At 38.9% G+C, this 21,267-nt stretch overlaps 3 protein-coding genes and 1 long non-coding RNA gene across 16 annotated transcripts in view; 2 read left to right on the top strand and 2 right to left on the bottom strand.

Annotated features, from left to right (window-relative positions):
• The first annotated feature begins 6,078 nt into the window (after window positions 1-6,078).
• LOC129775702 (probable aminopeptidase NPEPL1) lies at window positions 6,079-8,159 on the top strand. The gene is made up of 2 exons (XM_055780727.1): window positions 6,079-7,094; window positions 7,154-8,159. The coding sequence occupies exons 1-2, from the start codon at window positions 6,456-6,458 to the stop codon at window positions 8,078-8,080; spliced, it is 1,566 nt and encodes a 521-aa protein (XP_055636702.1). The 5' UTR covers window positions 6,079-6,455; the 3' UTR covers window positions 8,081-8,159.
• On the bottom strand, window positions 8,146-9,104 carry LOC129775704 (ankyrin repeat domain-containing protein 49). The gene is made up of 2 exons (XM_055780728.1): window positions 8,783-9,104; window positions 8,146-8,717 (listed from the first exon to the last, which is right to left on the bottom strand). Exons 1-2 carry the CDS (start codon window positions 8,964-8,966, stop codon window positions 8,206-8,208), a joined length of 696 nt encoding a protein of 231 aa, XP_055636703.1. The 5' UTR covers window positions 8,967-9,104; the 3' UTR covers window positions 8,146-8,205.
• A 1,290-nt stretch (window positions 9,105-10,394) lies between these two features.
• LOC129779801 (uncharacterized) lies at window positions 10,395-11,785 on the bottom strand. The gene is made up of 4 exons (XR_008743772.1): window positions 11,452-11,785; window positions 11,153-11,390; window positions 10,997-11,092; window positions 10,395-10,776 (listed from the first exon to the last, which is right to left on the bottom strand). It is a non-coding gene; the product is annotated as an uncharacterized LOC129779801 (long non-coding RNA).
• Window positions 11,786-17,622: 5,837 nt separating this feature from the next.
• Window positions 17,623-21,267, top strand: part of LOC129772822 (kinesin-like protein KIF21B) — a 142,939-nt gene continuing 139,294 nt past the window's right edge. For 11 of the 13 annotated variants that reach the window (XR_008742646.1, XR_008742647.1, XM_055776317.1 and 8 more), the window contains exons 1-2: window positions 17,623-17,858; window positions 18,205-18,504. The gene's annotated coding sequence lies outside the window, so the exon portion shown is untranslated. Of the gene's footprint in view, window positions 17,982-18,188; window positions 18,505-21,267 lie in introns of those variants that run through there. The other 2 variants (XM_055776310.1, XM_055776311.1) reach the window with 2 other exon arrangements.

Genomic DNA, 21,267 nt, shown 5'->3' with positions numbered 1-21,267 from the left:
ACATAAATGGAACACGGAGCGCAATGTCGGCTATGTCGAATTGTATGGCATGGTTGCCACATTTGCACAACTCGATTGGTTTTGAGTCGAACAGATTACAGAATGCAAAATTGCAATCCGTTCGGGTAATTCTGACTCGATCGGATTACAGAATACGGGTTCGTAGTTGATCAGCAGACAGGTCTGGAATTTCCAAGGAAATTACATTATCGATATCCTCAGGGCCTATCGATTTTTTCGACTAACCAAACTAAAAATGTGTGTATGAGTTAATCCTCGTGTCTTCCATTCAACCGAATACATCCAGCAATATGTGGGACCGAACCCGACATGACTTAATTTTTTGTTTGAACACACGCTCTTTACCCTCGCGCATATGTCGATAATAAATTTTCGGGACAGCTCACGACATCGTAGAATGGCGTTGTCCTGATCATATAGAATCATCATATGATGCAATTCAAAATGAGAAATGATGTTCATAATGAATGAATTACCATTAGCGGCGTCTCGTTATTTAATGTTTATGCAATATCCGTCTTGTCCCTTCTGAACAGCTGGGGGGTTTTCTTCTAAGAGACCCTTCTTACTTGCATTATAGTCACACATGTTCCAGAGTCAGTCACTTAGAATACATTCAAGGCGTATTGCTTGGCATAGAAATTTCAACCAAGTACTAAAAAAAATGATGCAAGTAATATTAATGTACCCAGCGAACGCTGGGTACATTAGTGCTATTGAAGAAGCACATGGAGAGAGTCGTATGAACGATGTGCGTTAACGATGAATTCCAGATTATTGTTTTTCTTCGAATCACAATTTCTCGTATCACTGTGCAGTCGCCATCTATGATTCTAGCAACGCGTGCACATTGAATTTAAACACGTGCTCTCCAGCAGTTGTTTTATCAGGATTGATGACAATAGCGTGATTGTCATTTTGTAAGCAGAGCAAGTGTGATTTGAGGTATTTCAATAATTCGTTGTGCTCAATTAAAAATACTCCCAGCTCGCCGGCGATATGCCTGGCTTCAGACGAAGTGAGGTTATTGTCGAATGTGTGGATGAAAGTTCGATGTAGCGGGCGTAGCGCTATTTGTCATGTAACAACATAAATAAATTAGTTCTGTTTGAAAACCGAAGACCAGTTAAATTATTTGAATAATGGTTATACAAAAATACTAAAATCGCCATTAAAAATAGGGTATGGGGGTTTCAATTTGTCGTTATATGAATTATTTAAAACCAAATTTAAGAAAAAAAAAAATTCAGATTTTTGTTTCTGCATACCCTAATCGGTATCAAATGTATAATCGGTAATCCTAGCGGTATCGTACATAGTTTACAACCTCATGCCTACCAAATGTTTTGTGCCTAATTTCTCCAAAATCGATCGAGCCGTTTTGGAGGAGTTCGACTACGAACATCGTGACACGAGGTTTATATATATATATATATATATATATATATATATATATATAGAGAGAGAGAGAGAGAGAGAGAGAGAGAGATTTCATCCGAATTACCTTATTGAAGCTCGATGTTTATTTACTTCACGTTTACTGGTAAAGGTAGGTTTAGAGTTTCCGTGAACGTGAACGCGGACAAACACTTTTTTGTTAATATTCATCAGTCCATATATAAAACGAGAGGAAAACATCTTAAAACGAAACATGTTTAACACAAATGATAAAAGTGGATTAATTCAATATTTCACAACGATTCTGAATTTCCACCGTGGAATCGAGATGTTGGTGAACTCATCATAGTTCACCGACTTCGGTGAACGTGACGGTGACGCTGTGTGTGTAGCGCACTTAAACCTGCCTTTAGACGTAGTCCCACGTCAAAAAGCACGCAACCAGATTTGCAGAGATACCTCAAACTGTATATATCTTGACGCTGTGCAAATTGTCAATCGCGCCGGCACTGAAGGCCCATTTATACGTTGCTAGTAGCTGACTTTACAGCGAGCAGCTACTGGGCCGGTGAACTCGCTTGACAATTGGTTGACTCGCCTTGTCCGTTCACACAGTGTGAGCTGCTGACGAGAAACTAGATACTACTGCATTGGCTTACCAGGGATGCCAGATGATTTTTCAAATGTCCATCAAATAGTCAGAAACAGCAATCAGGTCCGAATTTGTCAGATGATTGATCCCAAATCGTTCTCTATTGACAGTTTTTTATTACACATTTACACATTTTTATCGCGAAATACACGCTGACCGTGTATAAAAACACTTTGAGCTGAATTTCTTCGAACTGAAGGTACTATCCGAAAAAGCAGAAGGGCAAAAGGATTTGGGCCAGGAATTGGATGCAAGGAAAAGGAGCAACAAAAGTAATACTGAAGGTACTCTACGATGATGATCCTCTAGAGTACAGAGCAGTGTTGAGAAAAACACCTGAATAAGTGGAAACACTGTTGGAATTCATTGGTCCAAAAATACAACGCCATGATACACTCATGAGAGGTGCTATACCTGCAAGAGTGAAATCAAAAAACGACATTGATGTGGCTTTCTTCTGGAATATCGTTCAGATTGTTTTAGAATCTCGAAAGCATTCATAGCTAAGATAATTCCGGAAGTATGTGATGCTATAAATGGCAGTCTAAAATATTTTTTAAAATTTTATTTATTTCGCCTTGCCAACAGCTTGTACCAATTCGTAAAATAAAAATGATAGTAGATTTGCAAGTGAATGAATGAAAATGTCCTTTTTTAATTCGAATATGTATTCTGTTTCTTAGATCAATACTTTTTTTTGCAAGTTGTGTGTGAATTTTGAATGAAAATTGTGCCTGATAATGATTCTATATTAGAGATTCTCAAGAAAACTATCTCAAAAAGAAAGCGTGCCCGCCAGCGTGCAAAACAAAATAACAACGATTTCGTTTAGAAACTATGAGATTTTTATTTATTTTTCCAATAATTGTAAAGTCTATAAATATCTTCGTATATTTTCAATTATCTTAAAAATAGAGACATTTCTTTACATTTGGCATCCCTGATTCGAACACTAAATTTTGTTTTTGACGTTTTGAGGGATGCGAGTGCGAGTGAATTCAAAAAACTTTGAAGTAGCTCGCACGCCGGAAAACACATGACACTAACTGGCATGATGTGTTCACACGGTGTGAGTAGCTGCACTGCAGCAACTGACTAGACCGACTCGTATGCTTACTCGCACCGTCTGAACCCGGCTTGAAGGCCCATTTATACGTTGCTAGTAGCTGACTTTACAGCGAGCAGCTACTGGGCCGGTGAACTCGCTTGACAATTGGTTGACTCGCCTTGTCCGTTCACACAGTGTGAGCTGCTGACGAGAAACTAGATACTACTGCATTGGCTTACCAGGGATGCCAGATGATTTTTCAAATGTCCATCAAATAGTCAGAAACAGCAATCAGGTCCGAATTTGTCAGATGATTGATCCCAAATCGTTCTCTATTGACAGTTTTTTATTACACATTTACACATTTTTATCGCGAAATACACGCTGACCGTGTATAAAAACACTTTGAGCTGAATTTCTTCGAACTGAAGGTACTATCCGAAAAAGCAGAAGGGCAAAAGGATTTGGGCCAGGAATTGGATGCAAGGAAAAGGAGCAACAAAAGTAATACTGAAGGTACTCTACGATGATGATCCTCTAGAGTACAGAGCAGTGTTGAGAAAAACACCTGAATAAGTGGAAACACTGTTGGAATTCATTGGTCCAAAAATACAACGCCATGATACACTCATGAGAGGTGCTATACCTGCAAGAGTGAAATCAAAAAACGACATTGATGTGGCTTTCTTCTGGAATATCGTTCATGTGGTATCCTGAATTTAGAGTGTAGCTCTGCTAGTGAAAGGTAAACAAAGGGAGTGCTGTTTAACCTGTCAATGAAGATAGACGTGTCTGGAAGAATAGGAGTTTTACGTGAAATAGATTCCAGTAGTAATGGAATATCACATTGGCGATCCTGCCATGATGAAAGTGAACAGGAAGAAAGTGTTATGCTTACAAAAAAAAAAGATTGTTTGCGTCCGATGAGCAGTGTTTTGAAAAAATGAAGGTAACGGTGATAGAGGGAGATTAAATTTTTTCTGAAGTGCTGCCAGTAATGTAGAAAACATAACATTCAGATTGTTGAACGTTATGTTGTGTTGAAATCATCTCTAGAAAAAAAAGAGTCGGTTCGAGCCTAAGACCGTAGCGTACGTATATAGTTATATATATTATTTTATTCAGATACTACATTGAGTCGGGTTCAGCCCAAGGCCAATATTTGGATAAATTTGCGCCAAGTGCATTTAGATCAGTTGAGTCGGGTTAAGCCCAAGGCCAACTAGTAAATATGCATGTAATCATATCAAATGTCATTTGTTTACCATATTGAGTCGGGTTCAGCCCAAGGCCAATGTTTGGTTAGATTTGCGCCGAGTTCAGCTCAAGGCCAAAATCGTTGCATTTAGAGAAGTTGAGTCGGGTTAAGCCCAAGGCCAGCTTACAAGTGTACATGTTCATATTTACCATATTGAGTCGGGTAAAGCCCAAGGCCAATATTTGGTTTGTTTGCGCTGAGCTAAGCTCAAGGCCAAAATCATTGCATTTGAAGCAGTTGAGTCGGGTTAAGCCCAAGGCCAGCTTGTATGCGTGCATTGTAGTTCTTACTTACTATATTGAGTCGGGTAAAGCCCAAGACCAATATCATGGTGTGCGAATGACGGTGTACTCACAATATAAAACGGGGTGGCCAAAGACGATTGTAAAAAGCGTGGCACTGGTAAACAATCAATAAATTGGAAAGCGGTATCCTGCAGCTGAGGCAGTTGTTTGTTATGAGCTGAATGATTTTTTTCGAAAGGAAAAGATTCTCGCATGTAGAAGTCTACATGCAGTTGAGAATAGTCGTTAAGTTTTAGAATGTGTTTTATGTAGAAAATTATCTACCTTTTTGGAAAATATGCATTGTTTGAAATATTTGTGATCGATATCTCGTTCGATGTAGATTATAGAATTGATGAAAACATTGAGAACCGATATATGGCAGCATCTATGAAAATGAATGTAAATTTTTCAAACATCATGGTATTACACATTGATTTGATAGACGCTGACGCTGATGAAGCAAATAATTTTGGTGAGCTTTAAGAATTAAATTAACTTGAGACGGGCAATATTTTTTTTTTATAAAATGAGTTATTTTTCTTTTCGAACCAAAGAACGTTAATCTCTTTTCATGTTTTAGCGTCTTTGGAGGATGACGGTTCCTTATTACGGCGAATCAATCAATCGTATGCATTGTGATACTGCGGAAGTTCATTCACATGGATATTGTCTAGTACATAACGAGAACGCTGTTCAATTGAAATCGGATGCGAATGAATCATATGATTTAAAGTCTCCGTGAACAAATAAAAAAAGAAGAAGAAGTTTGAAAAGAAGTATTGAAAAACTGCAAAACGAATTCGTTAACTAGATTATTTTCCGCTACATTGTTGTTACTGCCAGGGGAGGATGTGGTATCCTGAATTTAGAGTGTAGCTCTGCTAGTGAAAGGTAAACAAAGGGAGTGCTGTTTAACCTGTCAATGAAGATAGACGTGTCTGGAAGAATAGGAGTTTTACGTGAAATAGATTCCAGTAGTAATGGAATATCACAGTTCAGATTGTTTTAGAATCTCGAAAGCATTCATAGCTAAGATAATTCCGGAAGTATGTGATGCTATAAATGGCAGTCTAAAATATTTTTTAAAATTTTATTTATTTCGCCTTGCCAACAGCTTGTACCAATTCGTAAAATAAAAATGATAGTAGATTTGCAAGTGAATGAATGAAAATGTCCTTTTTTAATTCGAATATGTATTCTGTTTCTTAGATCAATACTTTTTTTTGCAAGTTGTGTGTGAATTTTGAATGAAAATTGTGCCTGATAATGATTCTATATTAGAGATTCTCAAGAAAACTATCTCAAAAAGAAAGCGTGCCCGCCAGCGTGCAAAACAAAATAACAACGATTTCGTTTAGAAACTATGAGATTTTTATTTATTTTTCCAATAATTGTAAAGTCTATAAATATCTTCGTATATTTTCAATTATCTTAAAAATAGAGACATTTCTTTACATTTGGCATCCCTGATTCGAACACTAAATTTTGTTTTTGACGTTTTGAGGGATGCGAGTGCGAGTGAATTCAAAAAACTTTGAAGTAGCTCGCACGCCGGAAAACACATGACACTAACTGGCATGATGTGTTCACACGGTGTGAGTAGCTGCACTGCAGCAACTGACTAGACCGACTCGTATGCTTACTCGCACCGTCTGAACCCGGCTTGAGGCTGCTTCGAAAATTGCACTTTCATTGACTGGAGATAAATTCCCGTATGTGCCTCGTTCAGATAACATTCTATAAATTACTTGACAAGTTGTGAGAGAGTTAATCTGCCTGTTCCATCACGTGATGAGTAAGCTCAGCTTCCACCGGGAGCTGCAGGCAGCGGATCCCCAACGAACTCCTGTATTAATAATTGGCCAGCTGCGCCATCTGAGCGCTATTCCGTTTGAGCGCGTCTCTGGCAAGCTCGAGCCTCGAGTTACCCAGGAAACTTACGAAAAAGCCATTTCGTATCTTCATCCGGCTCCAACGGACACCTGCTCGCTGTACCTGGATTTGGCAAGAATTGCTGCCTTGCCGACCAAAGCTTCCCGCCATAATTCCGACTCGAGAGCACACGCCCTAACGAAGCTGGTTCAAACGCACACCGCAGGGGTCACGGAATCAATTGTGATCGTGTGCGAGAAGGAAAATGTGTTCGCCTCCGGATGCGCTGTTGCGAGAGCGTTTCCACTGTACAATAGGAAATCCTCAAAAATCGAAGCGACAACGCTGCCCGTTGAAACAGTCACAACGGTTAACGTGGAGTTTGTGTTGATTGGCGAGGGAACGATCACGGATCAGGATATTGAGGTGCTGGAAAATGCCGCTAAAGGTATCCGGCTAACGGCAAGAATCGTCGATGCTCCATGCAACGAGATGAATGTTTCCGGTTTCTTGAAGGAGGTGGATGCTGTGGCGAAAGAGCTGAACCTCACACCAAAAGTGAGTTGAATTAGTTATATTCTTTGGGTAATTAAAATTCGTATATTTTTGATTGTTAGATTATTCGAGGGGAAGAACTCAAAGCGCAAGGTTTTGGAGGAATCTACGGCGTCGGGAAAGCTGCATCCGATCCTCCTGCTCTAGCGGTGCTTTCCTACGAGCACAAGAATGCGACCGAAACGGTAGCGTGGGTGGGGAAAGGAATCGTTTTCGACACCGGCGGTCTCAGCATTAAGGGTAAAACTGCGATGCCAGGAATGAAGCGTGACTGTGGAGGGGCCGCAGCGATTCTCGGCGCATTTTATGCTGCAGTTAAGAGTGGTTTCAAACAGAATCTGCACGCTGTGTTTTGTTTGGCAGAAAATTCTGTTGGACCGAACTCAACGCGTCCCGACGATATTCACCGCTTGTATTCAGGTTGTACTGTGGAAATCAACAATACTGATGCCGAAGGTCGTTTGGTACTGGCAGATGGAGTTTGCTATGCAGATCGTGATCTGAAAGCGCAAATCATTCTCGATATGGCCACATTGACGGGAGCCCAAGGGATCGCAACTGGGAAATATCACGGTGCAATCTTAACCAACAGTGATCAATGGGAGCAGAAGGCACTGATTGTTGGCCGAAAAACGGCTGATCTGCTTTCACCGGTTCCGTACTGTCCGGAGCTTCATTTCAGCGAGTTCACCTCTGCTGTTGCGGACATGAAGAATTCTGTTATGGACCGCGGCAATGCACAAGTCAGTTGCGCAGGTTTGTTTGTGGGTGCCCATCTTGGTTTCGACTATTCCGGCGCTTGGCTACACGTTGATATGGCATCCCCTGTCCACAACGGCGAACGCGCAACGGGTTATGGTGTTGCGCTACTTCTGGGACTTTTTGGAGAATATAGCTGCAATGGAATGCTGAACGAAATAGCGACTTTCGGTAAGAATGGTACTCCTAATGCTATAGAACCAACAGCGAAAAAGGTTCGCCACAATTGAACAATCGATCCATTTTTTTCACACATTTTGTAACCCTTTTTTCGTATTCGATAATTAATAAAAGGTTTTAAAGAATAAATTAATATTTTATTTAAATGCAAAAAGTTTTTTTTTATATATATTGCTTAATCTATTATTCCGGTCTCAACCGTGAGCGCAGAGTGAGCCATATCGAACAACGGCAAAGAAAGGCCACTTCTCTTCGCGATAGCAGCCGCCGTCTCATTGGAATTATTCACCAAATCTGGCTTAATCCGTTCGTCCATCAGCAACGTGACGAGGGTGCTTCTGCAGTTGGAAACCGTGGCCGTTATGTGAAGCGGCGTTTGATCGCCATCCGAGACTGCATTGATATCGGCTCCATGCTGCAGCATCAGAGCTACACACTCGGCATTGTTCCACTTACAGGCCGAATGTAACGGCGTCCAACCAAGCTCGGTTCTTGCATTTGGATCGGCCCCATGTCGAAGAAGTACTCGTGCCAACTGTTTGTTATTATTATAACAGGCTTTATGCAGGAGGGTGTACCCATCCGGGTCAACGGCGTGAACAACGGATGGCTTCTTGGAAACGACGTCTTCCACGATTTCCATTTTATTTTCGCCCGCAGCCCATAGAGCCAGGCGCTCCAATGTCTCTAGAAGATATACATTCTTTTCGTATGGTCAAACAACGAAATCGATAGTGTCGCATAAGACTAACCGTGAGGATTTTTGTCTTCCTCGATGAGGTCATTTGGATCATCCCATCCGCTCACAAACATTCCTCTCGGAGTGTTTCGCATTTTCTCCTCCAAATCCTCCATCGATTCGATTTCATCACGTTTATCGTCTTGGATGCCACGCGCTATTTGCTCCCATTCTTCGCCAGATTTTTGTTTGGACATAATTTAAGTCAAAATTTTATCAACGCTGGAAGATTTGTCTTTAAATGGATTATTACAAAAACCTGAGATTCAGAAACAAAACAAAAGAGCAATAATAAATGGCCGCGTCAAAGATAACCGAAGACACAGCCTGTCAGTTTGATCGTAAGGTGAGATTGGTGAGATTCTAAAACCAGGTGTATGACACGATTATCACTATCTCACTCTACCTACACTGAGAGGAAAATTTAGTATATATGACCAATTTTTTGGTAAATATTACCAATTCGCTAGTCATTTTCGACCCTACTAATTATTAGTACATTCTACCAAAACAAATTGGTAGACATAAATTTCAAACAAAACACGGTTTGTAAATCCAATGTTGGCTCAATTTAGGGGCAATATCAATGAAGATGTTGGCCCTCATTTGTAAAGGGATAATAACAGTAATAACGATATTTATCGAATAATAAATTTTCAAATCGAAAGCTGTGTTCAAATAATTTTATTCTTTTTAATATTCTAATATTAATATTCACACAAACCTTTGCAGTTTTTCGTTTTCGTTGAAGTTTGTTGTGAGCGGCAGTTGGGCCATCAGCGCTTTTCATATACCCACTTATTCACCTACGTAGTCGGACGAGACATCGAAACATCATTCCTCGACAATGCATGTCGTACGCTCTCCGCTCTCCTTGATGTGGCTTACGTTGTAACAACCGCGAGCAACACGTGGAATAGTGGTATTTCTACAAAATAAAATAAATATTTAGGTACAATAAATCAACAGAAACAAAATGTTTACCTCCGAATCGCTCCACTTCCACTAAAGAAATGGAGAATGCACACACACAGTTGCTAAGCATGAAAATACTCAAGGTTACTAATGCTATGAAGTAAAATTTACGAAACGTTGGTAGGGTTGTACATTGAATTTGACATCAGTTTTACAAGACTTTGGTAATATGTACAAAAAATGTGTACATTTTACCAATGTTTCGATTACTAAAGATTTGGTAGCTGCATTTACTAATGTTTTCCTCCAGTGTACCGTCACCGCCTATCTCACTATCCCTCTGCTGTGAAAGTTCATCATCGACATCACGATATGTCAGATGGTGGTAACCCAGTCTACTTTGTTATGCCAAGTTGGTCCTAACAAATGGTGTCGACAACGGTACCGATATCGTGCCATTTTGTAATGATTTTGTCGACCTACTCTTTGTATTTGACAACCAATTACAAGCCAAACCTGTGCCAATCTGGCACCGCGTCGACCGATTGAAAAACTACTCGACCCTTATTATGGCGATATTTTTTCTTATGAAAATTGAAATAAAAAAAAATTAAAAACACCGTCGATGGAAATTTATTATTTTATTCAGTATACAACGACATAAACATATCGCATTTTGTTATATACGTACTACATACTACATACTGCATACTACAACTTTCTGATTACATGATATTTTATGATTGCTCACGACCGTAAAGCCACAATCTCGGCAACCGGTTCTAAGGAATATCACATGATGCAATATCACGTCGATCACTGATATCCCTGATTCAAAAAAATCACTCAACCTGCACTGATCGAACTACTTCAGTACCGATATGTGTTCTTTTATGCACTACGTACAGAAAACAGTCGACCGCCTTGCCAGAGAATCTTCCTGTTATCATTTTGAAGTGAAGTGCTTGAGCGAATGATTGAACTTATTCCTGCAGAGTGAATACCCTCTCATCATCCGGCTGCTATTTCGTTGATTCAATAGGGTATTGATGAACACCAGTCAGTGATGAATCATCACTTGGAGCTCGGTATCTGTAAAAAAAATATTGAATATTATTAGGAAATTTAGATACCATGGATTATATTGCATGAAAAAAAAATTAAAACCAACGTTGAAAAATGGTAATATTGTGCTATTCGGCATGGGTTATACGCACTGGGAATATACAATGATCTATACAAATAACACCTATTCCTTTTACAGAAATGATTTTATATTGGTTGAATGGCTTCGAATGATTTTGGAACTTACCATGATATTTACACAGCGAGTGACATTATCATGAAGATTATTATGTATATCCTCTGTATCCTGTTATTATGCGAATGGGGTGACGGATGACAATCACTGTAAGAAATAATATTCCATTAACTTTGTTACTACCACAAGAAAAGCCGTTATCATTACCCGACCAGTCATTCAAAAACGATCAATTACTGATTCAAAATTAGGTACGAATATCTATATCCGCATTCTTTACCGTTGAGAAGAAAACGTTCTCATATACAAAATCCGAAAGTAGTTGTTAGTCCATATGGTAATATAGATACAGTGTAATCTTCCTGCACATTCAGTTCAATTTCAATAGCTTTCAATGGATTCCCAAAACATTACCTGCACAATTCAATCCAAAATTTCTCGATATCTAAAAGAAAGAATCGCATACGTTAAATTGAAGTCTATCTGACAAATTATATTTTCCTTACCTAAATAAATCATATTTTTCTCCATTGAACGAAATAAACTGTTTCGACGAATCTCGGTGTTCACATCACTTTTTTCGTACGGTATTGTGAGCTAGTCATAACACCATTTCGCATATGATTTCCCGGATTTGTTTTAGTCGAATATCTTCCTCCTTAACTACTGTCATTTTTGTGCCTTTTCCGTTATATTATCCGTAAATTCATAATATTCTCGTTTAGGAAACCCGGCGTCAGAATGTGTTCCGTCGGTGGAGGAATCTGTTATTTGATGCTGTTGTACCTGAGATTGATGCGTGACTGCTGCGTTTTTTTTTGTCTGCTGCATAATCGTTTGTGGTGAATCCATTGTTGAATAACTGGAACGGAAATAAAATCTATATCATATAAATATAATTTAGAACTGCAATACTTACACATTTTGAGTCTCGATCCATTCTCTGTTGTGTTTTGAATGACAGTTCATAGAGAAAGAAAAAGGACAATCTCTCAGTGATGCCGTTTCGCTCAGTACACGTTAGCGCGAGCATTTATAGCTGAAACTGTGGGTAGTACTGCTTGCGGGGGGCAAAGCAGGGATAGATTCCGGCACTTTTGTTGCACTTTATGGCTCTCGGTCGACATCGGACCGATAACCACTCGAAAATAACTTAGAGCGGGAAATTGGTAATTCGCGATGATGTCGACGTCTGGTGGCGACTTCAAGTTAGAGCCATAATTTGGGTCCCAAAATCGATAGTGTGATCTCTACCAGATTAGAAGACACGGAGCCGGTTTTCAAATTTTAAAATTTGAATGAAAATTTTCACATTATGTTATTTAATTATTAGAAACACGTATTTCTGACTTTCATTCATCCATATGGTCATACAATTCCAACATTGTTGCTGATTTTTTTCTCTATAATATAAAGTTGTCTTCATAACCAATTTTCGTATGAGACTTTTTCCCCACCTGCAAACAAAAATGTTTTTAATTCAAACAGAATACTAATTTGATAGGGAAAAGCTAATTTTCATTCATAATTTTAATTTTGAAAACGTTCACTCCGACTGAAAATCAACTGTTCTTTGACGCTCCCCTAAACTAGTAAACGAAGCTCACTGCCGTTAACGCGGATCGCTGTTTTGAAGAAAACAAATACTTCTGACGTGTGAGATGTTGGCATCAAAAACATGGCGGGTGCCATACGGCTGTTCTGAACACTGAGGATTCCCAGTCTACTTTGTTGTACCGAATTGGTTACAAAAAATGGTGCCAACAACGGTGCCGATACCGTGCCATTTTGCAATGATTTTGTCGACCTACCCTTCGTATTTGACAACAAATTACGAGCCAACACTGTGCCAATCTGGCACCGTGTCGACCGAAAGCAAAACTGTTCGATTGTTATTATAGTTTCTTGTGTTTACATGATTTATTAAACGATGAATCAAAAACTCACAGAGACCACGGTCATCATTAGTTTTATTAAATATATAAATATACATAATAAATTACATATCATTGTATTACATGATTGCATTAAATTATAAATTTACTTCATATGATTCTATATAAAATATTCCTCGCAGCCGGAATAGCGTCCATAATCACAATCAGGTCTAAACTATTTTCATCCTCTCGTATTGAATTGTGAGAAATGCAATTTTTCTTAATTCTAAATCGTTAAAAAAATCTAGGCACTGAACAAGTAGGAAAAAATGCAAGATTTGGAACGCTTATAACTCGAGCATTTCTCAATAGATCGCAAAGGTTTTTGCATCAATTGATAGGAAATATCTCTACGCATATATCATAACGAATAACATTTCATTTTTCTTGAGATAAATAATTGAATAATTGTGAAATATCAAGCATTGTCAAAATGCACTATGTGCCCATTTTTGATTGGTCCATTTTGTGCTCCTCAAATCGTACCGACTAAAACAACCAGAGCAGCAGCGAAATAGAATGAAGCACGATTGGAAAGGAAAAAGAAGAAAAAAGAACGAAACATTGGTCGCAGTCTCACACATGCGTAATTCTCGAGCCAGCCAGTCAGCTTAAAAATCCCAGTTCCGCTGTCGTAACGATCATTCTCATTCAAACCGTACACCACATCGGTTCGCATCACAACACATCAACAAGCCAACCCAAGCAGCCATGTCTGGACATGGTAAAGGAGGAAAAGTGAAGGGAAAGGCAAAATCCCGCTCGAACCGGGTTGATCTGGAGTTCCCCGCAAGGGTAGCTAGGCCGAGCGCGTTAGTACCAGTGCACCAGTCCACCTAGCCGCCGTTATAGAGCTTCGGCTGCCGAAGTGATCGAGATGGCTGGCAAAACTGCTCGCGCTCTGGTTCGGTAGACATCAAGACAACAACAGGCAGACGCAAACGCAATCGCAAAACGGCAGCAGGTAGCAGAAGAAAAAAGTTTGTTCTTTATACAAACTGCTTCAACGGCAAATCCAGAACAAGGCGACATCGAGGGCGTTCGAAATGGTTTTTTTCAAAACCACGAGTACTAAGTTTTCTAAATTGGAACCATTCCATAAAACAAGGCGCTTTTCAGGGCCATTAAACCTTCCAAAAAAGAGTTGAGGAAATACAGTTCAATGCTTTCTAAAACAATATCTAAAATAATAATAAAACACAAATTGATTTTTTCATAATTTGTTTGCCAGGATATGATGAGTATGTGAATTTGGCACTTGTTCTGAGCTTATTGATTTTCACCAATTCTTAAATTGCTTCTAGATTGAAAGTAGTGAATGTATTTTTTTTCCATCGCTCCCTTTTAACGCTCATTCGTCCGTCTCGTTGGACTCGCCCCTCTGGCTGAGTCTGCCGATTTGTCTCTATCCTGTGAGTGTGTACCGCTAGAGTATAAAACACGCGGACCCCAAAAAAATATCTTATTTTCTTTCAAACCGTAAACCCGTGTGGTTGTACGGCATCGGCATCGTGGACGTAACAAAGGAGGGCAAGTTAAGGGAAAGGCAAAGTCTCACTCGAACCGTGCAGGTCTCCAGTTTCCTGTTGGTCGCATTCACTGATTGCTCCGCAAGGGTAACTAGGCTGAACGGATTGGTGCCGGAGTACCAGCATACCTAATAGCGGTTATAGAGCTTCGGCCGTCGGAGTGCTCGAGTTGGCTTGCAAAGCTGCTCACGACAATCAGAAAACCCGCATCAAGAACAGAGCAGCTTCGGTTCGGCGCTTATCAAGGCAACAATTAGTTTCAGTGAGTGGCAAAGTGTTTCTCCGGCACGTCGCATTAAATGTAATTTACTGAACAACATGTCACAAGCTGGATGGAAAGAAATTTTCCAACTGTGAAAGCTGTGGCGAGTGGCAAACGCAATAGCTAAACAGGAAGGTTGACCCGAACAAGATGGGAATATCGAGTGATAACAAAAACACAACACCAAAGGTTCTTTTCAGAACCATCAACATATTCATAAAGAGTAAACAGTGAACTAACCCATTTTTCAGGTAGATAGGTAGGTATTCACGTAGGAGAAGAAAATAAAACAATATATTTAAAATATATATTTAACAAAAGCTGTCCCCTTTGTATAGTCCTACGTCACTCCGGTTATGTCCCTGACATTACCCACCCGTCTTTTCATCTTTAATAACAACACTTTCTCTATGTAGTGGATTATTATAATAAAAATATCACTTTCTTTTACCCTCCTAATTATATGATCTCTTTTGAATTTGTATGATTTTTTTTGACTATCCGCATGACCCAGGTTCACTCACTCGTTCGTACAGTAGAGGGATGTGTAAAAGCAAATATAAAAAAGTGTGCGATGTTATGTAGGACTGTTCTGTTCATTCATAAAATGCGGTTTGTTAGCAAATCATTATTCGTCCGAATTTTATGAAAAATGGGCCTGATTCTCGAATACACTTCACGGTGGAAACGAAATGAAATGTATCCGCGATGACAACGGTACGGTGTCGACATCTGGATACGAGATTAGTTTCCCACTAAAACTTATCATTATAATATCAAATTATCTTCAGATGAAATCTTTGTATAAGATTATTATACCACACGAAGAAAATAAAGTTTTCCATTCACATTGAACACCAGTTTGATACGAAGAAGTTATTTTCATTAAATATTTTTTATTTGAAAAGTGCTCATTCTGCCTGAAAACTCATTATTATCTTCGACACTTCAATAACTCGTAAAACGTAGTTCAATGACGTGCCGTTTGTTTCGTTTCCCCCGTGAAGTGTATTCGAGAATCAGGCCCAATATCTTAGCACAATAGAAAATCAAATTTTGATTTTGAAATTTAGATTTAGTTTGAGCCAGTTTGATACGAAGAAGTTAATTTTCATTAATGATTTTGTATTTGAAAAGTGCCCACCCAGCAAACATTAAATCGCATAACAAGCGTATATATAACATCATATGCCCTAAAATTTGGTTGGCATATAATGCGCCTAACTGGCATATGCATGCAAAAGTGGGTTAGAACTCCGGTCGTCTGGATTATCATCACCAGCTATCTCGCGCGGCTATCTGAAATTTAATTCAACAGCGGTTAAAACTTTCGAGTGCATCAGCATTTCATTGACATTTCAATATGATGTAATATGTTCTTTATTAGGATCTAATATGATTTACTGTTTCATGATTTCCTTCAGCATACAACACGATTTACTACAGTACTGAATCGATTTAAATTATACGCTTATACGACACACAAACTGCATCAGCGTAATATACGCATATGATGCGGATTAAATATATTTTACGACAATGTACATCATAAAATTGATGTTTATTATACCGATATGCGACTTAATTTGATATTGGTATATAAAATCGAGTTTTTACATTTTATGCGATATCAAATATACACGAGACATACTTTGATTGATATTATATGCGATTATGATTTATTCGGATTTCTTGTAAGACTTGGCACGTGCAAAATTATACGATTTAATGTTTGCTGGGCATTCTGCCTGAAAATTCATTATTATCTTCGACACTTCACTAACTCGTAAAACGTAGTTCAATGGCGTGCCGTTTGTTTCGTTTCCACCGTGAAGTGTATTCGAGAATCAGGCCCAATATCTTAGCACAGTAGAAAATCAAATTTTGATTTAGTTTGAGCCTTGATTCATTTTTAACTGCTATAGCAAAACAGTTCCAAAAAGGATTGTTTGAATCGTTTCGCTTTCAACTGTATTTTCCTGGTGATTTGCATATCATCTTATTAAAATATTTACCCTCATTATGGAATTAAAATTTTATTTGATAAATAATCAAACAATCCATTTTAAAAACTATCGTATCCTGAAATGCTGTGTTTTATTATAGAAACGGCAATACCAACATTTTATTTTTGTCAATCAAAGGATGCATCATGTGTATCATTGATGGATTAATTCGTATATCGGTATAACGATCATCCTAGTATCACGATATGCTAATACGCTAATTCTACTTGTTGCCACGATCGCAGAAAACCTGCTCATGAAAATGTAACCGTAGCGACTGTTATAGTGAAAAATAACATATTTGAAAATCCGACGTTGAACGACGTACCCGTCGTTTGTGATTCAAAGAAATTGATTGGAAGCCGGAATTTAGAGATCGAGATTGGTTGATACGCACTGTTATTGTAAATATACCACTATTTATGTGTAACCAAATTGTAAACGAATTTTATTTCCAGCTTGAAGCTATACGACTACTGAACTAAAAATATGTGGAATAAAATTGTATTGCTATCAGGAACAGGAACATTTTATATAGCATTGTCGGGTCAAATCGCATATCAGTGTAAAAAGCATCGTATATCGTTATATGCGGCTTTATGTGCGTATAAAATATGGCATATAGGGTTCCCGGAATGAATCGCTGCAGAAAACGACTGCAACCGAAACAACCACTCAGAAAAAGTGAAGTAGACTACAAATATTATGGCGCTGTATTGTAAATTAATGTAAAGCTGCTCCAGCAACTTTAGCCACCTTTTTATGTAGGATACTTGAGTTTAGACCTCAAGTACTCTGCCAAAACTTGAGTTGTCAAACGTGCAACCACTCGGAGAAGAACAACAGAGAAACAAGAAGCACATTGGTACATAACACGCACACCATGAAAACTATGCTTTTGTTTTCGGCGTTTTTGCTGGGTATACCCCGGTGCAGGTGTATCGCGGTTGGTGCGATCAGTCAATAGAAAACATTCGCGTTGGTCGGTTGGTCGTGCTGACGTCCGTAGCAAATTATTGTTCCTCTTTTGTCTCAACAGTCCTGCCTAAAATTGATTTTTGTCTCAACTGGTTTTTGAACAATCGTAGCGTTTGGCCGGATGTTTTAATTCTTGGATCCGTTTTTAGTTTGTGCTGTTCGCATCGAAAGTGTTCGAAAACACCCAATTGGAAATAAATCGTAAGAAACAGAAACAGCATCGGTGGAGTGGTCTTTCACAGGGAAGGAAAATGGAAACACGCGAAAATCGATTGCTGTGATCGGTCGGTCCTGTGCGTGTGTGTGTACATAAAACGCAAAGATGTAATTATTTTCATGCAGCCTAATAGTGACAGTTGTTGGCCGTGTTTCGGCTTTTCCTTTCCTGGCATTTCTTACTCATTTCGGTATCTGGTTGTGGAAAGTTTCGCTGGAAAATGGAGTAAATTAATCTCGACATTGCATTTCGGTCTGATTTGATTTTCTCCTCTTTGTGACGGCGCAGCGAGTTGATGTGTTTTCATTGTTCTTAATTTATTGGTTTCAGTTTTCGAAGAAGATACTAACTGCTAAGTTTTGTGGAAAGGCAATCAGAAAAATTGCAGTGATAAAAATGATTGTCCCTAGAAATGTGGAAAATTGAGAGCAATTGATGCCGGAAATTAAGTGTGCATTTGGTTAATTTGATTCGACTTCCAAAAATGTTCTGTTTGTGTGCGATGTGATTGGATTGGATTAAAAGTGTACTCCCCGTCTGATTTGATTGTATTATTTTGATATTAATAATACTGTGGAATACCAAACAGGAACTGGAACGCGAGCTGGAAAAATTGAATGAACTAGACAGGTGGGTGTTTATACTCGTTTTATTATGGTCTGTATTTGCATAACTGTGAGTGGGCGTTTTATCTTCGAGTTGACCTTGTCTGTGTTTTCGGTTCATTCAGAAAAGCAATCACGGTCGGTGTTTGGGAGTGTTTCATACGATTTCTTCTGCAGTGTGACGAATTCGTCATTTTTTTATTTGAGTGATAATTGAAATGGATTTTCGGGAATTTGAATAATTGGATCAAAATATGACGCGAGATGTGTAATGTATGAGAACGATAGATAGGAAGTCGATTTTCAGTCGAACTCAATTGTGAATAATAGTGCATTGACCTTAATACCTAATCTACCGATATTTCATGTATTCCTAGAGTTTTCTAATTTTTCCGTTTAATCGATTATCGGATAATAGATTGGGCATTTCACAATAATCGATTAATTCGAATAATTGTCTGTAAGTATTCGATTAATCGATTTGTTGAACAAGCTCGATAGTTAAAGGGTTAAAATTTTATTATTTTTAAAGTTACATCTAAAAAAAAATTTTAAAATAATTATCGACGTGCATAATATTAGTGACTTGACCATTTTCGTAAAGGGCCTGGCCGGGTAAGGGAGTAAAATGTGCCCCCAAACCAAATCACTAGCTGTATGGCAAATATTGTAAAGGATATTAAATAAGAAATTTTGGTGGTTTATTAGAACCCCTATGTGGTTTGACGTAGGATCTATAGTGAAAAACGTACTTTTTCGTTTATTTCACGCCATCCTCAATAGATCCTGGATAAATTGGATAAAAATGGATAAAAATTTGAAAAAATACTGAATGTGCATCTTACTACATTGTGTCAAAAAAAATTATATTTTAGTACTAAAAAAAATATTGAAATTTTAATTTATTTGAAATATTTATTTTTTTATAAAAATTAAAACAAACAAAAAAACAACAAAAGAATTATTTTAGTGTGAAATGTCACCTTTACAACGAGCCTAAACTTGTGTGTATGATTGTATGATCGATATTACACAAGGTATTGATCGCTGCAGCCAGCCAACGAGAAAATAATGAACTTTTTCCCCAACCTAATACATCATTTCAGAGCTTCAACTGCAACATTTCAAAGCTTCAAGTTTTGGAATATACAACGGATCCATTGTTATCTTGGTGTGTGGTGAATGTAGCTTCCATTGGATTCCAAGTACTTTCCTGTGGGACCTTTCAATACAAAGTTATTTTTGTTTGAATGAAAAAGTGCTCCATCGTCTTCGACGATTAATAATTGATGATGAACGCACTGAAAATGATGAACGCACTGCTAATCGATAGGCAGTTTTGAAAACATCAATAAATTGTGTGCAAAGTTAGTTCGTTAATTCGACGAAAAACTAACGAAATTTTATTTATTTTTTTTTGCATCGATTTTATTGCAGAGCAAATGAATCAAACGTCTTGTTCAGTTGAATGCTTGCAATGGAATGAAAATTTTATTCTATCACTTAGCAACTATTAACAATCCTTAGCGACGCGTATTACTATGCTACTATGATTACATTACTCCTCCCTAATCCGCGACGCCTGTTAACATTCGGAACTTCTGTTGCTTTTGAACAGTCATCGGTTTTGTGAACCCGTCAGCTGGCTGTTCAGTTGTAGGCATATAGCTTAGTTTTACAATACCATTTTGCAGGCTATCATGCACGAAATGGTATCGTATACTGACGTGCTTAGTCCGGGGGTTATAAGATCCGTTGTTTGCGATGCTGATTGCCGACTGGTTATCGCAACGTACAGAAATCGGCCTGGCCTCGAAATACTGCGACTGCAAATTCCTCCACCACATAGCTTCCTGAATTGTGCGAGACATAGCCATGTACTCCGCTTCGCAGGACGTGAGGGCTACGGTTGGCTGTTTCTTGACGTTCCGTGAGATCGCTCCTCCCTGCATCAAGAAAACGTAACCGGTCGTGGATTTCCGGTCATCCGTATCTCCTCCCCAATCGGCATCGCTGTAACCAACTATTTCCGCTGGACCGCTTGCCAAGTACTCTAATCTCTTCGTAGTTGTACCCTTCAGGTACCGAATTATCCTTTTCACCGCTTCCCAGTGAGGACGGCCAGGGTTAGCACTGTACTGGCTCACAACGTTAACGGCGAAAGCAATATCCGGTCGAGTGCCTTGAGCTGCGAAAGATAAACACCCGATTGCTTCTTTGTATGGAACCGACTTCATTTCATGCGTTTCGGATTCCGTCTTCGGTGCCATCGACTTGTCCAACTTGATGCTAGGATCTGTAGGTGTTGCAACTGGGTGAGCCTCGGCCATACCGAAACGATCGATGATGTCTTCGATATAGGTTTGTTGATCCAACCACAGCTTGCCTTCTTCACGCTTTCTCGTGATTCTGATCCCGAGACAGTGATGCGTCTCCCCGAGGTCTTTCATTTGGAACCGACTGTGCAGATGAGCCTTCAGTTTCTTCTTTAGCTTCCGATCGTTTGTAAAAATCAAGAGGTCGTCCACGTAGATGGTCGCAAACATCATTTTATCCTCATAAACACACCAGTACAAGCAAGGATCTACTCTCGACCGCTTCAATCCGAACTCACGCAGCACCTCATTCAATTGCGCGTTCCATACGCGGCTAGACTGCTTCAGGCCATACAGCGCCTTCTTGAGTCTGCACACTTTTTCGTTTTCTGCTGCGAACCCTTCTGGTTGCAGCATATAAATCTCCTCATCCTTCAGCTCGCCCTGAAGAAAAGCTGTGACTGCATCCATTT

The sequence above is a fragment of the Toxorhynchites rutilus genome, chromosome 3 (genome assembly GCF_029784135.1).
Source record: "Toxorhynchites rutilus septentrionalis strain SRP chromosome 3, ASM2978413v1, whole genome shotgun sequence".
NCBI classification, from domain to species: domain Eukaryota; kingdom Metazoa; phylum Arthropoda; class Insecta; order Diptera; family Culicidae; genus Toxorhynchites; species Toxorhynchites rutilus.
The sequence above is the reverse complement of the archived record's forward strand: the minus strand, read 5'-3'. Positions and strand labels throughout refer to the sequence as shown.

What these genes read in the sequence shown, in the direction of transcription:
- LOC129775702 (XM_055780727.1), top strand. Translation starts at nt 6,456, where the DNA reads ATGAGTAAGCTCAGCTTCCACCGGGAGCTGCAGGCAGCGGATCCCCAA. An exon ending in AGCTGAACCTCACACCAAAA is followed by an intron (nt 7,095 to 7,153) that starts GTGAGTTGAATT and finishes TTTGATTGTTAG; the next exon opens with ATTATTCGAGGGGAAGAACT.
- LOC129775704 (XM_055780728.1), bottom strand. Translation starts at nt 8,966, where the DNA reads ATGTCCAAACAAAAATCTGGCGAAGAATGGGAGCAAATAGCGCGTGGC. An exon ending in GGAAGACAAAAATCCTCACG is followed by an intron (nt 8,718 to 8,782) that starts GTTAGTCTTATG and finishes TATATCTTCTAG; the next exon opens with AGACATTGGAGCGCCTGGCT.